At 37.2% G+C, this 21422-nt stretch overlaps 1 protein-coding gene across 1 annotated transcript; it reads right to left on the bottom strand.

Annotated features, from left to right (window-relative positions):
* Positions 1–5216: 5216 nt before the first annotated feature.
* gng10 (guanine nucleotide binding protein (G protein), gamma 10) lies at positions 5217–20452 on the bottom strand. The gene is made up of 3 exons (XM_007229683.4): positions 20268–20452; positions 13546–13678; positions 5217–6816 (listed from the first exon to the last, which is right to left on the bottom strand). Exons 1-2 carry the CDS (start codon positions 20346–20348, stop codon positions 13553–13555), a joined length of 207 nt encoding a protein of 68 aa, XP_007229745.1. The 5' UTR covers positions 20349–20452; the 3' UTR covers positions 5217–6816; positions 13546–13552.
* Between the last annotated feature and the right edge of the window lie 970 nt (positions 20453–21422).

The raw sequence follows: 21422 nt of genomic DNA, 5'->3' as shown, positions 1-21422 counted from the left end.
GATATTTCTGACACAAATTGAAGGCAGCATAACACTAACCTGTGGTAAACATAAACATGGGGTGTGGCCAGCAATAGCTTGCTTGCATAAAAGTGACAGAGCCCTTAAACGGCTCATTCTGAAAGGAACTAAAACTGGTAAGAATAGAGGTGGTGAGATACAGCTCTTTATGTGAGAGTGACTTTGTGTAAAGAACTTCATGAACGTGTTTTGTATAGCCTGTAGACTAAGGGTGTCCAAACTTTTCTTGTTGGGGGCCAGAAGGAGAAATGTATGTGCAGTCATGGGCCACAGACTCTGTAATAAAACAAATGATGAAATATACCACTTATAATAATACATTTTCTTGAGTACTATCATTTACACATCATATTATTTGAGTTACTATCTTGTGTAAACTAAGATCATTACTGAACTGAAAATAACATATATATGTCTATGCCAGGAGTAATGGCTGCGCTCGGAGCTAAAGCTAGCATTATGGGATGTAAACAGTGTTTTTAATAAGCTTCTTGTGCACTTTTTAAGTTATTAATGCCTTGTTTTAAATGTCAGAGCTTTCTGGATTCTAGCAAGGTGGTGTGGAGCTACTTTAAGCTGGATAATTGTTAGAAAAGTGATTTATCGGGGCATTTATGCCCCCTGTCACCCAGTCTGAAGGTAAAGTCTCAAAGGTAAGTACTTTTTATCATGTTTTACAAAACCAAATGTCCATTTTACACCGGAGTTCTCCTTTAATAGCGGGCCATCTTTCATTTTATTTTTAAATTACCTTGCGGGCCTACCCTGTTGTAGACCTATTCTAACTTGTTCCCTTTAATTCAAATAGGTGTCCACAAGCATTTTGACATTTTATGTATCAGCATTTCTAAATTTCACTCCTACACTGTATAAGTTCTGCTCACACTGGTGAACCGTAAGATCAGTCACAGTGACATGGCATGACTTGGCATGAGTTGGCATGCTGCACCCTCTAACCAGGCTTTACGGAGGAAGCTCTGTACATAAACAGTGAGGTCCATCCTCCTCATCTCCACTCATTTCCATTATCTCTCCATTCTCAGAGCGGCTTTATGAGCTATTTCATGAGCCGCAGCAGGAAACCATGGGTTTCCTTTCATTGAGGATTTTGCCATTAACTAAAGTGTCTCAGGAAAGGCCCAGGGGAAAGAGCTGTAATGACCATGCTCCCTCTGTAAAGACTGACATGTAAAAAAAACAGCTACTAGGAGCTCTATCCTACATCCTGTGCAAGCTGTGTCGTGATGCTCTTTGCTATCTTTCACTCCGTCCACGGTCTATTTTCACACCTTGTGCCTGCACTGTTAAAATAGCGTCAGAGTTTAGGAATAAATCTACACTGATGGGCGTGGTGGTCACTTTATGTGATTTTGATATTTATAGGTTTATGTTTGAGTAAAATGAACATTGTTGTTTTATTCTATAAATTACGAACAATATTTCTGCCAAATTCCAAACAAAAATATTGTCATTTAGAGCATTTATTTGCAGAAAATAAATGGCTGAAATACTGTAACAATAAAGATGCAAAGCTTTCAGACCTCAAATAATGCAAATAAAACACGTTCATATTCATAAAGTTTTAAGAGTTCAGAAATCAATATTTGGTGCAATAACCCGTTTTTTAATCACAGTTTTAATGCATCTTGGCATGTTCTCCTCCACCAGTCTTACACACTGCTTTTGGATAACTTTATGCCTTTACTCCTGGTGCAAAAATTTAAGCAGTTCAGATTGGTTTGATGCCTTGTAATAATCCATCTTCCTTTATATATATACAGGGGTTGGACAATGAAACTGAAACACTTGGTGAAACAGCTGTGGTTTTATGTTTTTTGGATACTATCTGGGTTAGCACCCGAACATCCCTTTCAGAAAGCTTCCTCTTACAGCATCCACAGTTAATCCTGTTGGATGTGGTTGGTCCTTCGTGGTGGTATCCTGGCATTACCCTGGATCCCGTGGCTCTTGATACATCACACAGACTTGCTGTCTTGGTCAAAGATGCGCCAGCAAGATGTGCACCAACAATCTGTCCTCTTTTGAACTCTGGTATGTTACCTGTAATGTTGTGTGCATTGCAATATTTTGAGCAGAACTGTGCTCTTACCCTGCTAATTGAACCTTCACACTCTGCTCTTACTGGTGCAATGTGCAGTTAATGAAGATTGGCCACCAGGCTGCTCCAATTTAGCCATAAAACCTCCCACACTAAAATGACAGGTGTTTCAGAACAGTGGTAGAACTGTGCAAAAGTACAATAATATACAATAAACCAAAAACATAATACACAGGCACAGAAATCATTGTTTAAAAGGACACACTTGCTGTGGTTATTGATAGAAGATTATTTTTTATTGTGTTTTATTGTGTTGACCCAGACTCTGGACGCTGCCCCTGAGGACTGTAAGACTGCCAGATCATGAGATCTGGTGTCCAGTTGACTGAAGCCCTGAAGGAGAAGTGAGAAATACTGGAGACAGTTATCAGTTCCTCCATCGTTTTGCTTGTGCCATCTCTCGTCTTCCCTCCTCATTTAATTCCTTCCCTGCACTGAGAGCACTGAGTGAATGCTCGTCTTTAGTCTTACAGAGGTTTATCTGTAAAACTGACTTCAAAGGGCCTATATCATAAAAATCTGCATTTTCTTTAATTATAAACACTGTAAATATTTATGTGCTGGTCATTTCCTTTCCCAGTCCATGCATCTATATATGTTTAAGAACTCATTATGGCTGTTAATGTACAAATTTGACAGATCTAGAAAATGTCTCCTGCAGATATATCACATATGGAAAAATATTTTAAGTACATTATAATTTAATTCAAAAATGCAGATCATCTAATGATGCATGGATAAAATACTCGTAATAAAAGTATATTAATTGACCAGTTTCATATACGTCAAATATAAAATTTATTTTTAAAAACAGACTTTTTCTGTTTTCTGACTATTTTAAAATTGTTCCATATAAAAATGAAGGTGAGTCTCTTGAAAATAATGGAAACTATAATAGAAGTAAAATATTACATTTATAAAAAGTCATTGTGGTTGTTAATGTTCACATTTGGCTTTTTGTCAATTTTTGTCATGATGAAAATTTGGTAGTTGTTTTTAACATTGTTGCAAAATTGCACAACAAATAGACCAATAGAAATGCTTCAAAATTACTTAATAAAATCTAACTTTGACTTCATTGGTTAGAAACGTTGGAAAGGTATTTTCTTCATGAATTAATTTTCTTACTTAATCATGGGTATGTTTTGGGCGTAACTTAGGCAAAAGAAACCAATCAGCTTGCATTTGCCATCCCCTTTAAAAATCAAGTGTGCTCTGACTTTGGCGGATTGCTATTTCAATGGCACAACGCTTCAGCACCTCTCAGCAGAAGGTTTACATGCACGGAAACTCTGGGCTTCCGTGATTTAGGCAATACTCTCATTTTCACTGTAAAAGCAGCAAATAATCTGACAGAAGAATGTGATTTAAACTTTAACTGTGATTTAAACTGATTTAAACTGTGATTAAAAAACAGGGTTATTCCACCAAATATTGGTTTCTGAACTACTTGAGGTTTGAAAGCTCTGCATCTTTTATGTTAATTTGACCATTTCTCATTTTCTGCAAATAAATGCTCTAAATGACAATATTTTTATTTGGAATTTGGGAGAAATGTTGTCTGTAGTTTATAGAATAAAACAACAGTGTTCATTTTACTCAAACATAAACCTATAAATAGCAAAATCAGAGAAACTGATTCAGAAACTGAAGTGGTCTCTTAATTTTTTCAGAGCTGTATAATGCTTTGTATGACAACAACAGTATATAGTTTTAAACAGTATATAGTTTTTAACAGTATATTCGTTTTAAAGGTGAACTATCAAAAACAGCCTGTTTAATTCTTTAAGCAGTAATGAAAAGGTTGGGAAACGATGATGTAAAAATAAATGATGGCTGTTTTAGTTTCCCAAACCAACCGGAACGATACAGAATGACATCAGAACTATATATAAAACACAAAGTTAAATATGGGCCCTTTAATCATAAACTGCAGCGTTGAGCCAACCCACACCAAAAGCACAGCAGAGCCTAAAAACGGACTCTGCAGGCCGTCCACCCAGGATGTGCTTACAGTGCCAACATCTCTGCCCGGTCTTGCCATTGTCCAGTGCAGGAGTGACGCCACGGACCAGCAGACCAGATGGAGAGAATGAATAGCGCTAAAGCTAATGAAATCAGAGGCAACATATTTGAGTAAACGCAGGAGCGGAGAGGGTGGGGACGTCTCAGGGGACAGAGTGTCCACTGGAGCATCAAACCATGGACATACTGTGCTAACTGCCAACATCTTAAAGTCGAATTATGTCAGTCGTCCAGATCTGTGCAAAAGCCAGAGACCACCCTATAAAAATAATATATGTGTATGAGGAAGGAAACAGTCAAAGTAAAGGGAGGTAAAAAAAAAAATTCCACTCTGAATACAGCTTTGAAATAATGTTGATGCCCCACTGACTGTTATGGGAAGAACTCTGGACTCAAAGAAAACACAGTTATTATCCAGTATACAGATGCTGGTTCTGTATCTCTCAGCTTGTCCAGAAAGGCATGTCTGAAGCATTTCTTTAAGCAGTGGTTCGAAGCATAGGTTTCACTTAATGATAAAAGCTTTAAGTTCTGTTTTTCTGATCGAGGCAGGGTTTGTGGTCTTTCAGGTTTAGTTTCCTCTTTATCTTTCAGGCAGCATTACCCAATAATTAGTATAATAGGTAAAAATAAGAAGCTTGTTTTGTGTTGTTTTCAGAGCAATAGACTCCTCCAGATTAAAAACCTCAACATCATTCAATGTATTTAAAATGACTCAATAGAGAAAAGAATAAAAAAAATCATTAAAATATGCAGATTAACTAAAAATGTATGGATAAAATATACTTAATAAAATTAAATTAATTTACCAATTTTTATATGACAGATATATATATAAAAACTTTCAGTTTTCAAATGGTTACATGACATAAAAACTCTTAATGGAATAATGGAAGCTTTAATAAAGGTCAAGCATATGATTAAATAAAGGCTTTTGTGTGATTTTCTGTTAAATATGTGTTATTTACATTTTCCTGTTGAATTAGGCAAACAGTCAGACAGTTGACACATTTTGTTAAAGACATATTTCAGTTTTTATTAAACACATTTGTTTTTTTTCCATACAGATTATTTACTTTATGTCTGGTTAGCTTCTCTTAGGAGTACAATACTTTCCTTTTTCTGCTCTCGAGATGAGAAGAGCTCATTTTCTGGGGTGTACAGGCACTCAGATGTTCCACTGATTTCTCCTGGTTCTTAGAAAGGAATTATCAATTCATGGACTTCCAGCTAATTTTAATAAGACGGGGATCTGGCTTGATTCTTGGCACTTTTCTTTGCACAATTAATGCATTCTGGGAAACTGCCTTTGAAAGCAAGAGTTTTCAGGGAAAAATGTAATTTGCACATTGTTCTCCTTATTCAGAGAGTAGCGGATTAGACAAGACATATCTGGTGTCTGAAGTATATTTGCTGAGTTTAGCTGGAATTCAAGTAGCAGTACAGGCAAAATTAAGGCTACAAAAAGGTTTCTAGTACTGATTTTAATTATGCCAGGTGATTTTAGCTTTTTGTTGTTTGTTTTTCATAGACAGTACAAATCACAAGTGTCTTGATGTGGAGAGTCATTTTCTTTTTTTTTTTTATATATAATTATGATATCAAAGCCATCCTAATACGACTCATTAATTAAAACCACTTAAAAGGTAATGAAATCCCCTTGATTATAGCTGACTCCACCCCCCAGCTCAAATTTGAAAAAGGCAAAAAAATGGGAGGGGTAGTTCGGGAGGGGCGCTGGGTGATGTATGGGTTTAGAGGTGGGGCAGGAGGGAGAACCGATTGGCTGAGCTGCAGCGGTGAGACGCAGATGGTTGGACATCAGCAAGGAGGCGGTATTATTGATAGACTGATTTGCATATTGAAATATATCTGCATACCAAAGTACACAGCTATAGCACAGTTGAACCTGAGAGGGCGCTGCAGAGGTGGAAGTTACCACAGTAAAAGTGTTTTTTAAAGGTTAGGAAATGTTTATAAAAATGTAAGCAGGACTGGTATGTTTCATTACTTTAAAGGAACAAATTTTAGCTATTAATGGAAAAAATATGATTTTTTCTTTAACAGGCAGGCATTTTTTTTTTATATTTCTGCTTGGAATTACATGTCTGAAACTTGAAGATTTCTGTTCAGGCATTACATAAAAAGATACATTTTTATTACTTTTTTTACTGAATACAAATCAAATACCTTTTGTTTAGCTAGTTCTAGTTTCTATGTCTATTTTTAAACATGCAGAATTTAGTTTAATTCCTCTTTCTGGTTTGAAATTATTAGATGCAGTACTGAATGAAAGTGAACAGGCAGCCCAACTCTCTGAAGCCTTTTTCAGAAAGTTTTCAGAATGTAAATAACTCATTATTGCAGAGAAAAAAAAGGGGTTTCTATTATCTACACTTGTAGCCCATATACAGGCAAATGTCTATTAAGGGGTTAAAAAGTAACACAGTATGATTTATCCACTCTTAGCTTACACATCACACAAAATCACACAAATATAGTACACCTGGTTAAAACATATGTCTCAAAATTCTTAAAACTGACTTGTGAATTCATTAATAAATAGACATTTATGATAAAAAAAGAAGAAAAAAAAAAGCCCAAGCTCCACATTCCCTTGACGACAAATATCCAGGAGTAACACCATCATCCTGCAATAACAAGAAAGACAGGCGTCAGTTTTTCCATTCGTTTCAGTGGTATTTGCACTTTCCAGCCCAGACCAGACCAGAGGACTGGGAAAAAGCAAAAGGACAGTAACTACAGCTCTCCTCCGACTCTAAATATAACCCTGAAGCCACACTGTCTTTAACTCCGCCAAGAAAAAAGTGCAACCTTTCAGTCCCGCTGGTCAAGAGCAGAAGTTCTACGCTACTTCCCCAGTCTGAAAAGTCTGTTTTTGCAAGGCACACTGGCTGTTCTTTTTATACAGTGTTATGCAATACAGGAGTAACATCAATACAAAGGAGAAGAATGGGTTTAGTGACTTTTAATCAGGTGTTTAACAATTTAAGAAGGAATATAAATACTATAAGTATATACATAAGTATAAATATATAAGTATTATATATATAAGTAAAGCCACTCCACTTAAGTACAGCGTTATAAGGGTGAGTTTCTCCAGCACTGAGGCTGAATGCAGCAGCATTAGCCGCTAACCACAGCGCTAGCCCTTTCCCCGTTCAGAGGTGAGAATATCAGACTGTAGTCTGCATGTTTGCCGTGTTAAAACAAGCTGCGTAGTACGAACTGCTAGCTGATAGCACCCTGGCTTACTGTAACAATAAGGGTTCCTCAGTCTAGTGCTATCAAGCGGCACTTACATCCCGCTAGCGCTGTGGTTACCGGCTAATGCTAATGCTGCTGCACGCAGCCTTAGTGCTGGAGAAACCACTTTCAGACATCCCAAGTTGCAAAAGTTGATTTCAGGGAGGTTACCAACCCACCCCCACAAAAAAAAAACACTCCAAAGGATAAAGAAGCTCTACCTTTACATTAATTCATTTTCCTTTTTTTAAATTAAATTTAGAGTATTTTCTTCTAAATATAGAGAAATGTAGAGTATTCAGAGGTGAAATTAGTTTTATCTATTTTCTTTTTAGAAGGCCGCTGCTTTCCTTTTTTTTTTTTGGAAAAAAAACTTTATTTGACAAAAAATGACAGTTACAATATCACAAAAAATTGCACAACATCAAAAACATTTCATATCATATTACAATAATTATTAATATTGCCTCCGCCCTGATCTGCTTTCTCTCACTGACTGAACAAATCCCGTCCGGGAGGGGGGAAAAACACTGCCCGCCCACACTAAAAACTGATTGGCTGTCTCACAGACTCTATGCAGAGAACAGGCCAATCAGAATCCTCTCTGTTTTCTCTCTCTCCTTCCCACACGCGATTAGAAAAAAAAAGTCAGTCGCCTGTGAGCGTGTTTGTGTGCAGTGCACTCTTGGGGCACTCGTTCTGAATTCCGGGAGATTATATGTGACTCGCGGGCATCAGGGAGCCACTACCGAAATGCGGGAGACTCCCACAGCTTCAGGGAGACTTGGTTTGTCTGCACTTTCAATACTAGCAGTTATTAGTATCACTAGTACAAGTATTATTACTACTGTCACCATTACTGCTACTACAAAAAATACTACTACAAAAATTATACTCCCACTACTAACACTAATACAGCTGCTACTGCCAATACAACTAGTACCACAACTCTGTGTCTACGACCACTAACACCACTTCTATCATTCTCTGACTACCACTCTACTACTTTCCTTACTACTACTACTGCTACAACTACTGCTAATACTACCACACTAACACCACTTCTACTATTACCACTAGAACTACTGTCTTTACTACTAATACCACCTTTACTATCACTACTACTAACATCATTACCACTATTACCACTACTACTACTGTCTTTACTACTACTACTACCGCCCTTACTATCACTACTACTAACATCATTACTACCACTGTCTTTACTACAAATACCACCTTTACTATCACTACTACTAACATCATTACTACGATTACCACTACTACTACTGTCTTTACTACTACTACCACCCTTACTATCACTACTACTAACATCATTACTACTACTGTCTTTACTACAACTATCATCCTTACTATCACTACTACTAACATCATTACTATTATTACCACTATTACTACTCATACTGCTATCACTACCACCACCAACACTGCTAGTACTACTACTAATATTATAATTACTAATTAATATACTACTCCCACTCTACTGCTGCCACTACTACCACCACTGCTGCCACTATCACTACTATGACTATCACTACATCTACTACCACTTCCAGTACTACTAGTTTTTACTACCACTACTTCTTGCATTATTAACTGTTACCACTATTACTACAACTACTTCTACTACAAACAATTATATTCCTACTACTACCACTAAAACTGCTGCTACTGCCACTACCACTAGTACCACAATGCCACTTATATCACTCTACTACTACCTTCTCTACTACTGCTACTACTACTACTACTAATACTACTACTAAAACTATTTGCACTGTAGTATTATTACAGTACTACAGTACTACTACTACTGCTTTTACTACTACTACCACCTTTACTATCACTACTCCCACTTCCACCCATACTGCAAACACTACCACTACTACTGCTACTACTATTAATACCACTACTTTTACTACTCCTATTCTACTGCTCTATTATTACCACCACTACTACTAATACTACCACTACTACCACCCATACTGCAACCATTACCACCACTACTGCTACTACTACTCCCACTTTACTGCTATCACTATTACCACTACTACCACTACTGATTGCTGATTGGCCAAAATCACTACTACTGCTACTGCTACCATTCCGACTAAGACTACTACTACTACTGCTAATACTACAAGTAACACTACAACTTCTACCACTACCACCACTTCCTCCACTACAATCAATCCTTTACTACTACTACTACTGTTACTACCACTACAGTCAGTACTACTACAACTACTACTACCCAAAAAAACAAGCCCAACGCACAATATGCAGTGTCCCAGCAGACAGCAGGCAGGGGGGGTGGAAACTCCAAAGGTCAAGAAATAAAGTCACTAATCAGGCCCAGATAGAGTCCCCACGAGTGATGGAAAAGTCCCGCTCAGCCCAAGAGACCCCAGAGATTTTACAGCAGTTAATATACACTAGCTGTTGGGGTTTGCAGGATCTCTATAACTGTTTTTTCTTTATCATTTCAGTTCTTCTGTGTCTAGTTTAAATGACATGCTCAAAAAAGCTCAAAAAAGTTTTTTTTTATATCTAATGATACAGCCCTCCTAAAGATATTGTTGGATATAGTATCTAACAAAAGTGAGTACACCCCTCATATTTCTGCAAATATTGTATTACATCTTTTCATGGGACAACACTATAGAAATTAAACTTGGACATGACTTTAAATAGTCAGTGTACAGCTTGTATAGTAGGGTAGATTGACTGTCTTCCGATGTCTTCTGAAAATAACTCAACACATAGGCATTCATTTCTAAATAGCTGTTTAGAATCTATTTCCATCTATTACATCAAGTTTTCCAGGCCCTGAAGCAGCAAAGCAGACCATCACACTACCACCACCATGTTTTACATTCAGCATGATGTTCTTTTTCTGAAATTGTGAGTTAGTTCCACTTTTGCCACATTAGTCCATAGAATATTTACCCAAAATTCTGGGGATCATGAAGATGTTTGTTGGTAAATGTGAGATGGGTCGTTGTGATCTTTTTTGGTCAGCAGTGTTTTTTTCACTCACTCTCTTTCTTATTATTGAATCATTAACACTGTCCTTAACTGAGGGGAGTGAGACCTGCAGTTCTTTAAATGTTGTTCTGAGTTCATTTGGGACCTCCTGGATGAGTTGTCCATGCCCTTTTGGTGTAATTTTCATATGCTGGCCACTCCTGGGAAGGTTCACCAGTGTCCCAGGTTTTCTTCATTTGTAAATAATAGCTCTTAATGTTTTCCGCTGGGGTCCCAAAGCTTTAGAAATGACTTATTTTGTTTTTGAATTTCTTCAGATTACAGCATAATGTGTTGCTTTTTGAGATGTTTTATCTGCTTCATGTTGTCAGACAGGTTCTTTTTAAGTGATTTCTTGATTTTCTTGAAGTCTGGCAGTAATCAGGCCTGGTTGAGGTTAGTAGAGAAATTGAATTCAGCTTTCCAGTACGTTTTTAGGGGTCAAACACTTGTCACACAGGGCTAGATTGTTTTGGATTGTTTTTTTTCCCTAATAAATGAAATCATCATTTGAAAAGTGATTTTTTATATTTACTCAGGTTATATCTGTCTGATATTAAAGTTATTTTGATAATGTAAGTATGACAAAAATGCAAAAACACTAAAATTCATGGCACTGTATAATAAAATATTAACAGAAATGTGAGGGGTGTACTCACTTTAATTGAATACTGAACATTGTGACTGTCTTCTAGGGGCTCTAGTAGTAGCTTATAGTAGCTACACCAGACTTTCTTTGTGGCACTAACACCCTTCCCCCTAAATCTCTCCTTCTGTCTCCAACTTCCTGTTGATACAGTGAGTCTGCCCAGCTCACGGAAACCTCCCAGCACTCCGGCCGCTCTCAGCAAAGAGCAGGCCGGATGCGTGTCCAGCTCTCCGAGATAAAAATACCCCTCACACACAGCTGTGTGTGGCCTTCGAGAAATTCCAGGTTGAGTAAGCCAGCAGGAAGGAAAGTGGACGGGTCTGGAAGGAGAGGCGCAGATGCTCTCAGACAGAGCTGGTGCACTTGTCACACTGAAACCTCCTTTAGTACACTATAATCTGTCTGTAGCTTTAAAGCCATTATGCAGCCAAACAACTAATAGTTACCATTTAGTCACCAACCTGTATTCACTACTTTACTGTAGTTTCACAAGTTTTAACCCACAGCCATTCTGACCTGCACTCTTCTATTTTTTTCATCCTTCGTTCCCCTCTGTGATGATGCCAGTAGCCCTGACTCATCACCAGAGACATTAAAAGGTTCACACCCTCGCTTCAGGAAATGCACTTTTCTAGTTCACACAGTATTCTTTGTGCTTTACTGAAAATCTATAAAGCATTTTTATTTTCAAAAATGCTAAGATCACTAACACCACTTCTATCATTCTCTGACTACCACTCTACTACTTTCCTTACTACAACTACTGCTACAACTACTGCTAATACTACCACACTAACACCACTTCTACTATTACTGCCAATCTTACTATCGCTACAACTTACATCATTACTACGATTACAACTACTACTACTGTCTTTACTACTAATACCACCCTTACTATCACTACTACTAACATCCTTACCACTATTACGACTACTACTACTACTGTCTTTACTACTACTACCACCCTTACTATCACTACTATTAACATCATTACTACTACTGTCTTTACTACTAATACCACCTTTACTATCACTACTACTAAAATCATTACCACTATTATCACTACTACTACTGTCTTTACTACTACTACCGCCCTTACTATCACTACTACTAACATCATTACTACATAAAATAAAGCATTTTTATTTTCAAAAAAAGCATTAAAATCACAAAGTCCCCCATGTTTAAACTATAACTGAACCATGTTCAAATGTAATTTTAAAAAGCTTGCACAGTAAAATCTATCTGGAGTTAATTTTGTGCCAAATGTTTCACACAAAAAATAAAATATGCAATCAAAATTATAAGAATCAAAATAAAAAAAAGTTCATGTTGCTCATTTAAAACATACTTTAAACATACGTTGTTACTTTATTATTCTTTGCAGTACACACACAAGTACACAAGTATTTTGCTTATGGAATCTCTTGTTTGCTTTTGCTTTTTATAAAACTACAGATTTTATATTTTTGTGTAAAACTTATGGCATAGGATTAACTTCTTAAAAATTAATTACGTGAGCTCCTCCCCACAGCCCTATATATACACTTCCCAGCTTTGTGACTATCGACATCGCACCCGTCTCCACCCCAAAAGAACTAGTAATGCCTCACGTTATGTTTGGTGTGTGGCGTTTTCTTCTTTGGTTTTGTTCTAGAGCTTCACCATTAACATCAGCTCACATCTGGCATTAGGCGTATTGCCAATCCAGCACTTTCTCTGAGTGTGTTGGCTGTCTAAGGGTGCCAGATTTTGGTCCGACCAAGAGAGGTGATCTCGGTCCGGATCTTCTGAACCATGGTCCAGTTCTCCTGCAGTGTGAAAGTGCTTTTCTGGATGGTTCGAACTTTAGGACCAATTACAGGAAGCTGAGCAGGCGTTCCTCAACAACGGCAGCAAAAGAAGAAAAATAACCAACTACCGACTGCAGCCCACAGGAAGGCGGAGTTGGACGTCCAGTGTGTCCATTCCCACCCACTTTGTCCACGCCACACCTTGTCAGTCTCGCAAGCTGACAAAGTGGGCGGGGACTGGACGGCATGACGCTAACAAAGTGGGCGGAGCTGGACGCACTGGTACCTTCTCAAAATAACCGGAAAAGCAGAAAAAATGAGCCGTGGATACAGTTGCTTCAGGACAGAACCTAGAGTACTGTGCCTGAAGTTGCTGCTGCTACTGGTATAAAAACCACAATAGCAGCTCTTCTATGGAGATGAAATGAATCTGTTCATTCATTTTATCCTTATCCTGGAAAGGCTTCCCGCCGAATGAACCACCCGCTGAATTGTCAACACGCCAACGTCAGACGCATGTCCTTCCCAAGTTAAAAAGAACATTAAGTAAAAGCTGATTTAAAATGATTTAAAAACTACATAAATAAAATCTAGAGATCTGATCACTAATCATCAGGTACCTTGGGTTTAGAAGATGGAGCATGAGCGCGGCTCTCGGAAGGGATTGCTGCCCGTCGGCACCCCGACCAGGAGGGCATCTTTGGTGGCATTCTGGAGGCAGTACTGCTGAAGCTCAGTTGCAGCCTGAGACACCTTAACAAAGCACACACATACAGTTGTGGTCAAAAGTTTACATACACTTGTAAAAAAACATAATGTTATGGCTGTCTTGAGTTTTCAATAAGTTCTACAACTCTTATTTTTCTGTGATAGAGTGATCGGAACACATACATGTTTGTCACAAAAAACAGTCATAAAATTTGGTTCTTTCATAAATTTATTATGGGTCTGCTGAAAATGTCACCAAATCTGCTGGGTCAAAAATATACATACAGCAACAAAATTTGTCAATTTTGGTGATGTAGCGAGTTGTGTCAATCAAATTAGCTTCATGTCATGGCCTCTTCACTTCTTGTAAGTGATTCTGATTGACTACAGCTGTTGACTTCTCATGAGCCCATTTAAATAGGGCTCATTTGACCCAGTGATTAGACTCAGCTACAAAAGCTACAATGGGAAAGTCAAAGGAACTCAGTGTGGGTCTGAAAAAGCGAATTATTGACTTGAATAAGTCAGGGAAGTCACTTGGAGCCATTTCAAAGAAGCTACAGGTCCCAAGAGCAACTGTGCAGACAATTATACGCAAGTATAAAGTGCATGGAACAGTTGTGTCACTGCCACGATCAGGAAGAAAACGCAAGCTATCACATGCTGCCGAGAGGAGATTGGTCAGGATGGTCAAGAGTCAACCAAGAATCACCAAGAAGCAGGTCTGCAAGGATTTGGAAGCTGATGGAACACAGGTGTCAGTCTCCACAGTCAAGCGTGTTTTACATCGCCATGGACTGAGAGGCTGCCGTGCAAGAAAGAAGCCCTTGCTCCAGAAAAGGCACCTTAAGACTCGGCTGAAGTTTGCTGCTGATCACATGGATAAAGATAAAACCTTCTGGAGGAAAGTTCTCTGGTCAGACGAAACAAAAATTGAGCTGTTTGGCCACAACACCCAGCAATATGTTTGGAGGAGAAAAGGTGAGGCCTTTAATCCCAGGAACACCATGCCTACTGTCAAGCATGGTGGTGGTAGTATTATGCTCTGGGGATGTTTTGCTGCCAGTGGAACTGGTTCTTTGCAGAAAGTAAATGGGATAATGAAGAAGGAGGATTACCTCCAAATTCTGCAGGAAAACTTAAAACCATCAGCCCGAAGGTTGGGTCTTGGGCGCAGTTGGGTGTTCCAACAAGACAATGACCCAAAACACACATCAAAAGCGGTAAAGGAATGGCTAAACCAGGCTAGAATTAAGGTTTTAGAATGGCCTTCCCAAAGTCCTGACTTAAACCCCATTGAGAACATGTGGACAGTGCTAAAGAAACGGGTTCATGCAAGAAAACCATCACATTTAGCTGAACTGCACCAATTCTGTCAAGAAGAGTGGTCAAACATTCGACCTGAAGCTTGCCAGGAGCTTGTGGATGGCTACCAAAAGCGCCTAGTTGCCGTGAAAATGGCCAAGGGACATGTAACCAAATACTAATGTTGCTGTATGTATATTTTTGACCCAGCAGATTTGGTGACATTTTCAGCAGACCCATAATAAATTTATGAAAGAACCAAATTTTATGACTGTTTTTTGTGACAAACATGTATGTGTTCCGATCACTCTATCACAGAAAAATAAGAGTTGTAGAACTTATTGAAAACTCAAGACAGCCATAACATTATGTTTTTTTACAAGTGTATGTAAACTTTTGACCACAACTGTACATACATACACTATGAAGGAACACATAAGGAATCATTAGCAACTTAAAAGTGTTAAACAAACCAAAATACACTAGGTGTTTCTAATCTGGGGTTACACTGTTAACTTAAGGTTTTTGAGGCTGGTAACACTTATGAACTTATCCTGTACAACAGAGGTAAGTCCTGCTCTTGCTTACCTGGGGTGGTCCTGATGAGAGCCAGTTTCATCATAATGTTTTGAATGGTCTTTGCGACTACACTTCAGGATACTTTCAAAGTTCTTAAAATGTTTCAGATTGACTGATCTTGACTGACCATTTCTTAAAGTATTTTCTTCTTTACTTAGTTGAGTATTTCTTCTCATAATATTGATTAGAACATTACTAAAATAGAGCTATTCACTGTATCTGTAACTCTACCTCTTCACTACTTTGCAACTGATGCTTCTCAAACACCTCAGTATAGAGCTGTTGGGCTGCATTTACATCCCACTAGTGCTGTGGTTAGCGGCTAATGCTAATGATGCTGCACCCAGGCTTAGTGCTGGAGAAACTTCACTGAAAACTCACCTTACTGGAATTCCAAGCTCACTCTAAATAACCAGAAGTGCTTTACTCACCCAAATAAACACTTTACAGGACAAAAGTAAAGTATTTGGCACCTCTGGTTTCATTGATGTTTTTGTTGGAGTAACTGTCTCTACTTTCTAGTTAAGAAAAGTTTTTTTTTACTAGATTTTAAAGCATTGCTGTGAGAAATTGATTGCATTCTGCAACAAAAGCATAAGGTCTGTGCTTTCACAAAGTGTTTTATTTAAAAGAAACTTTGATTGTCTTGCATATAAGGCCTTTAAAAACTTATTAAGTCTATCTGACTTCATTTTATCTAGTGAACAGAAAGTAGTGGTGAACCCACTCAGGTCTAAACCACGGTCAGTGTTGTGCAAAATGGAAAAAAACGAGTTGTAACTTCTCTAAACAGTTCTAATTCTGTGGATGCTGGCTACACTCATAGAAGCCTGTTTATGATGAATCATTTGCTGTGTAAATGCTTACTCTCTGCAGCCTTCCTTTAGGTCAAAATATATATATACACAAAAGACATATAAATCATTTTTACTAGTAGAAACACTAGAATACACTATATAGACAAAAGTGTTGGGACAGCTGCTGATTTACTGTTTCTTCCCAAATCTGGGCTATTAAAGGGCCGTCATGTCAGTCTGCTGGGTGAGAACCTCCGACAGTACACAGCTGGATTAGCCAGCAGACTTCATTTGAGGGTGGGATCTGTACTACTGTACTAAGTGGGGACTTAACTTCCCCCCTGCTAAACCAACTATAGTGTATTTGGAATTACATTACATGGAGTTGCATTTAGTAGAAAATGTAATAATAGATTAGAGATAATTAAATTAATAGAAAATCATGGTAACATAATCAAAATGACATTAAAGGGGACATATTATGCAAAACTGATGTCACAGTTGAGAGCATCAGATAGTACACAGCAGGAGTAGCCAGCAGACTTCTTTTGAGGGAGGGATCTGTATCTAATGTCTGTGGCAAGTCAGCAGATAAGAGAGACTAAAGTACTGTCAAATGATACATTCTGTATTGCAGTTAAGCATGAATTAACTTGTTTGTGTGTTGCCATTAAGCACAAGACTAACGCATAAACATGGCGTCACCAGCAACAGCTTATTTGCATAAAAGTGACAGAGCCCTTAAACGGCTCATTCTGAAAGGGACTGAAACTGGTAAGACTAGACCTATTCTAACTTTATTAACACAATAATTAAAGTTATTTATCAACTTATCGTATAATTTTTTGCCAAACCTAAATTTTTTCACTGTCTGTAAAACTGTCTGGTACAAGAGCTAAAATAATGATAATATGGTCAAATTGCACCTGCTACACAAGTGCGATTGACTGTGTGGAAACTATTTGGCCCTGCCTAAAAAAAGCACTGTAAATGAAGATTCTGTGTTTACTGTGATATATTGTCCAGCAATAGGCTTAATTTTGTTATTTTGCTTCAGAACCTCAGACAGTACACAGCAGGATTAGCAAGCAGACTTTTTCTGAGGGTGGGATCTGTACCTACTGTCTGTGGCAAGTCAGCAGATGAGGGAGATGTAAGACCTTTAAAACAATGAGTTTTGTGCTTCTATCTCAGTTAAGCATGAACTTGTTTGTGTTTTGTCATTTTGCATAAGTTAACACTAACACATAAACATAACATGAGCAGCAACAGCTTATTTGCATAAAAGTGACAGAGCCCTTAAACGGCTCCTTCTGAAAGGGAATAAAACTGGTAAGAATAGAGCTGGTGATATATATCTCTTAAACTGAGAGTAATTTTGTGCAAAGATTTGTATGAACATGTTTTGTATAGAACATAGACCTATTCTAACTTGAGTTAAAAGAGGTATAATATGTCCCCTTTGAGAAAAAGTGCTGGTAATATGAATAATCAGAATGGATTTAGATCTGATATATTACTAGTATATCTTGGCTTGCCACAATAATTAGAGTTATTTATCAACTTATCGTATACTTTTTAGCTACAACCTACATTTTTTACTGTTTGTAAAACCGGCTGGTACGAGAGCTAAAATAATGATAATATGGTAAAATTGCACATGCTAAACAAGTTGCAGACTTTTTCTGAGGGAGGGATCTGTACCTAATGTCTGTGGCAAGTCAGCAGATGAGGGAGATGTAAGAACTTTTAAACAATGAGTTTTGTGCTTCTATCTCAGTTAAGCATGAACTTGTTTGTGTTTTGCCATTTTGCATAAGTTAACACTAACACATAAACAAAACCTGAGCAGCAACAGCTTATTTGCATAAAAGTGACAGAGCCTTTAAATGTCTCATTCTGAAAGAGACAAAAACTGGTAAGAATAGAGCTGGTGATATATATCTCTTAAACTGAGAGTGATTTTGTGCAAAGATTTTTATGAACATGTTTTGTATAGAACATAAACCTATTCTATCTTGAGTGAAAAGAGGTATAATATGTGTCCCTTTTAAGACAAAGTGCTGGTAATATGACTAATCAGAATGGATATATATATATATATATATATATATATATATATATATATATATATATATATATATATATATATATATATATGATATATTACTATTATAGCTTGGCTTGCCACAATATTTAAAGTTATTTATCAACTTATCATATAATTTTTAGCCAAACCTAAATTTTTTCACTGCCTGTAAAACTGTCTGGTACAAGAGCTAAGTTGCTATCCATGTGCGATTGACTGTATGGAAACTATTTGGTCCTGCCTAAAAAAGCACTGTAAATGAATATTCTGTGTTTACTGTGATATGTTGTCCAGCAATAGGCTTAATTTTGTTATTTTGCGTCATAACATCAGACAGTACACAGCAGGATTATAGGATATAGGCTTGCCACAATAATTAAAGTGCTTTATCAACGTATCATATATTATTAAGACACAACCTAAACATTTTTGCTCACAATACAATAGTGGCCATTGTGTTTTCTTGTGTGTTTGTTTACATAAAACATAAACGTCACCAGTGTCTCATCCAGCCACATAATAGCCTGTGTTTTAATAACAGCGCCTTCATTCATAAACTCAGAGCAGCCTACGACAGGTGTTACTCGAGACTAACATTTTTTTTAATTAAACAAACGTTTGAAAGGCTGTATTATTGGTCAGACAAAGCAGGCATCAACCACATTAGGTGAAACTGCCTGGCACAAGATCTAAAAAATATATAATATCATAACATTTCACCTGCTACACAAGTTACCATCTATATTTGGTTGTTTGTATGGAAATCATTTGGTTTCAGGACGAGACACTCAAAATAGTCAAAATAGAGTCAAGTACAAATTATAGTGTAGTAATATCACAATTTTCAGCATGATGACTTTATTTTACTTAAATAAAACTTAAACAACATCCAGTGCAGTTCACTGAATCAGTCAAATATCAACCATGCAACTCATGCAACCTTTTGTTTTATTATATTAAAATATATATTTTAAAATGTAAGTATCCAGTATGCTGTAAATAGTTACTCTTTAACATTATATTTTGTTATAGTTTATCATATTATCTTGATCACATATTTTCATTTCTCTTAAGCATACTGAGATATAAGGATTTGTCATATCGCCCAGCCCAAACAATTATTAGGAAAATAGGAAAATATTTGATAATTTGTTGAATCATATTGTAATATTATGTTTTTGTGCAATAATGTAGCAATTTGAATAAATGGTAGTTCTCTTAACACTAATCATGACCCTCTGTTAAAAGATATTTCTGAGGCAATGCATCATTCAATACATCATTACTGTATCATGACATGCCAACTAGGTTGTACGATTTTACAGGTAAACCTGAGTCTTGGTTTGTATGGCTGGAGGCTTTTTTTTTTTAGATTAAAACAGCTTGACATACTTTTTCTTTTAGCTCCCCAACGTTAAACACATACAGAGAGGCCGCATGCAAATCTGTCTACTGTACAGAGCATCAAAACAAGAGCTGAGGAGACTGAATTTTACTATCACACACACACACACACACACACACACACACACACACACACACACACACACACAGTTATACAAAACAACATAAACCGAAGAAAATACAAATCAGATGTAAATAAAACTATGAAAATTACATATAACAAAAAATTCCAGCTAGGTGCTTTCCACACTGGGTAAAGAGTGAGAAAATAAAATATACTCAATACTTTTTAATTTTAAAATAATGTAATTTCATGCAATTTAATTGAATTTATTTTTGAATACTTTGTTCAAAAAATAAAGCATTTTAAATATTAAACTTAATTGTAGTTGAATAATTGTTTATTCACTGTTTAGTAGATAATGAGCTCCTCACACTGTCTCAGTTTCTTTGTACTCACTTTAATGCGCTCCACGCTGGCCTCCAGCTTCAGCTGCTCCACGGTTCTCCTCATGGTGGTGAGGTTGGAGTTGGTGGACATGGTGTTCGGGTCCAGGGTGAGGGTGAGGGCTGGACGGGGGGCTGCAGGGTCTCGCTCTGCTCTCGGGAGCGGCGGAGAGGCGCAGGCTGGGCACTATCAGCCTGGGGGCGTGGCCAACACTCACCCGTATTGTGACTGACCACGCCCTCCTGCGCTACGATTGGTCACAAGTTCGCTACTCACAACACGGCGTATTTTTTTTTATTTTATTATTTTATATATTTAATGTTATATATAATAATAATTATTATTATTGTTTTTTATTATTAAAACATATACTTCTAATAATAATAATAATAATAATAATAATAATAAGTAACAATAAGTATAATAATATTATAATCATAATAAGTATCATAATATTATAATAATTATTAAGATCATACTAGTAATTCATATTATACTAGTATTAATATTATTACATTACATTACATTGCATTACATTACATTTGGCAGACGCTTTTGTCCAAAGCGACTTACAATAGTGAAGAACAAGAGTAACAGAAGTTAAAGGTAAAAACATCTTTAGACAGGGCCTAAAGGAGGTCAAAGAGAAATAATGGGATAGAGGAGTGAAGGAGGGGAAGAAGAAAATGAGGTTAGAAGTAGTTAGTGTGTTAGAGGTGTTAGGAGAGTAAGTGCTCTTTGAAGAGCTCTGTCTTCAGGAGTTTATTAAAGATAGCGAGAGATTCTCCTGATCTGGTAGTGGAAGGTAGTTAGTTAGAGGTGTTAGGAGAGTAAGTGCTCTTTGAAGAGCTCTGTCTTCAGGAGTTTATTAAAGATAGCGAGAGATTCTCCTGATCTGGTAGTAGAAGGTAGTTAGTTAGAGGTGTTAGGAGAGTAAGTGCTCTTTGAAGAGCTCTGTCTTCAGGAGTTTATTAAAGATAGTGAGAGATTCTCCTGATCTGGTAGTAGAAGGTAGTTAGTTAGAGGTGTTAGGAGAGTAAGTGCTCTTTGAAGAGCTCTGTCTTCAGGAGTTTATTAAAGATAGCGAGAGATTCTCCTGATCTGGTAGTGGAAGGTAGTTAGTTAGAGGTGTTAGGAGAGTAAGTACTCTTTGAAGAGCTCTGTCTT

The sequence above is a fragment of the Astyanax mexicanus genome, chromosome 1 (genome assembly GCF_023375975.1).
Source record: "Astyanax mexicanus isolate ESR-SI-001 chromosome 1, AstMex3_surface, whole genome shotgun sequence".
NCBI lineage: Eukaryota > Metazoa > Chordata > Actinopteri > Characiformes > Acestrorhamphidae > Astyanax > Astyanax mexicanus.
This window is presented reverse-complemented; position numbering and strand designations above follow the sequence as displayed.

Excerpts from the sequence above, each read along its gene's own strand:
- gng10 (XM_007229683.4), bottom strand. The coding sequence starts at position 20,348 with ATGTCCACCAACTCCAACCTCACCACCATGAGGAGAACCGTGGAGCAG. Across the intron at positions 13,679-20,267 it reads CCAGCGTGGAGCGCATTAAA|GTGTCTCAGGCTGCAACTGA; the intron begins GTGAGTACAAAG and ends TGCTTTGTTAAG.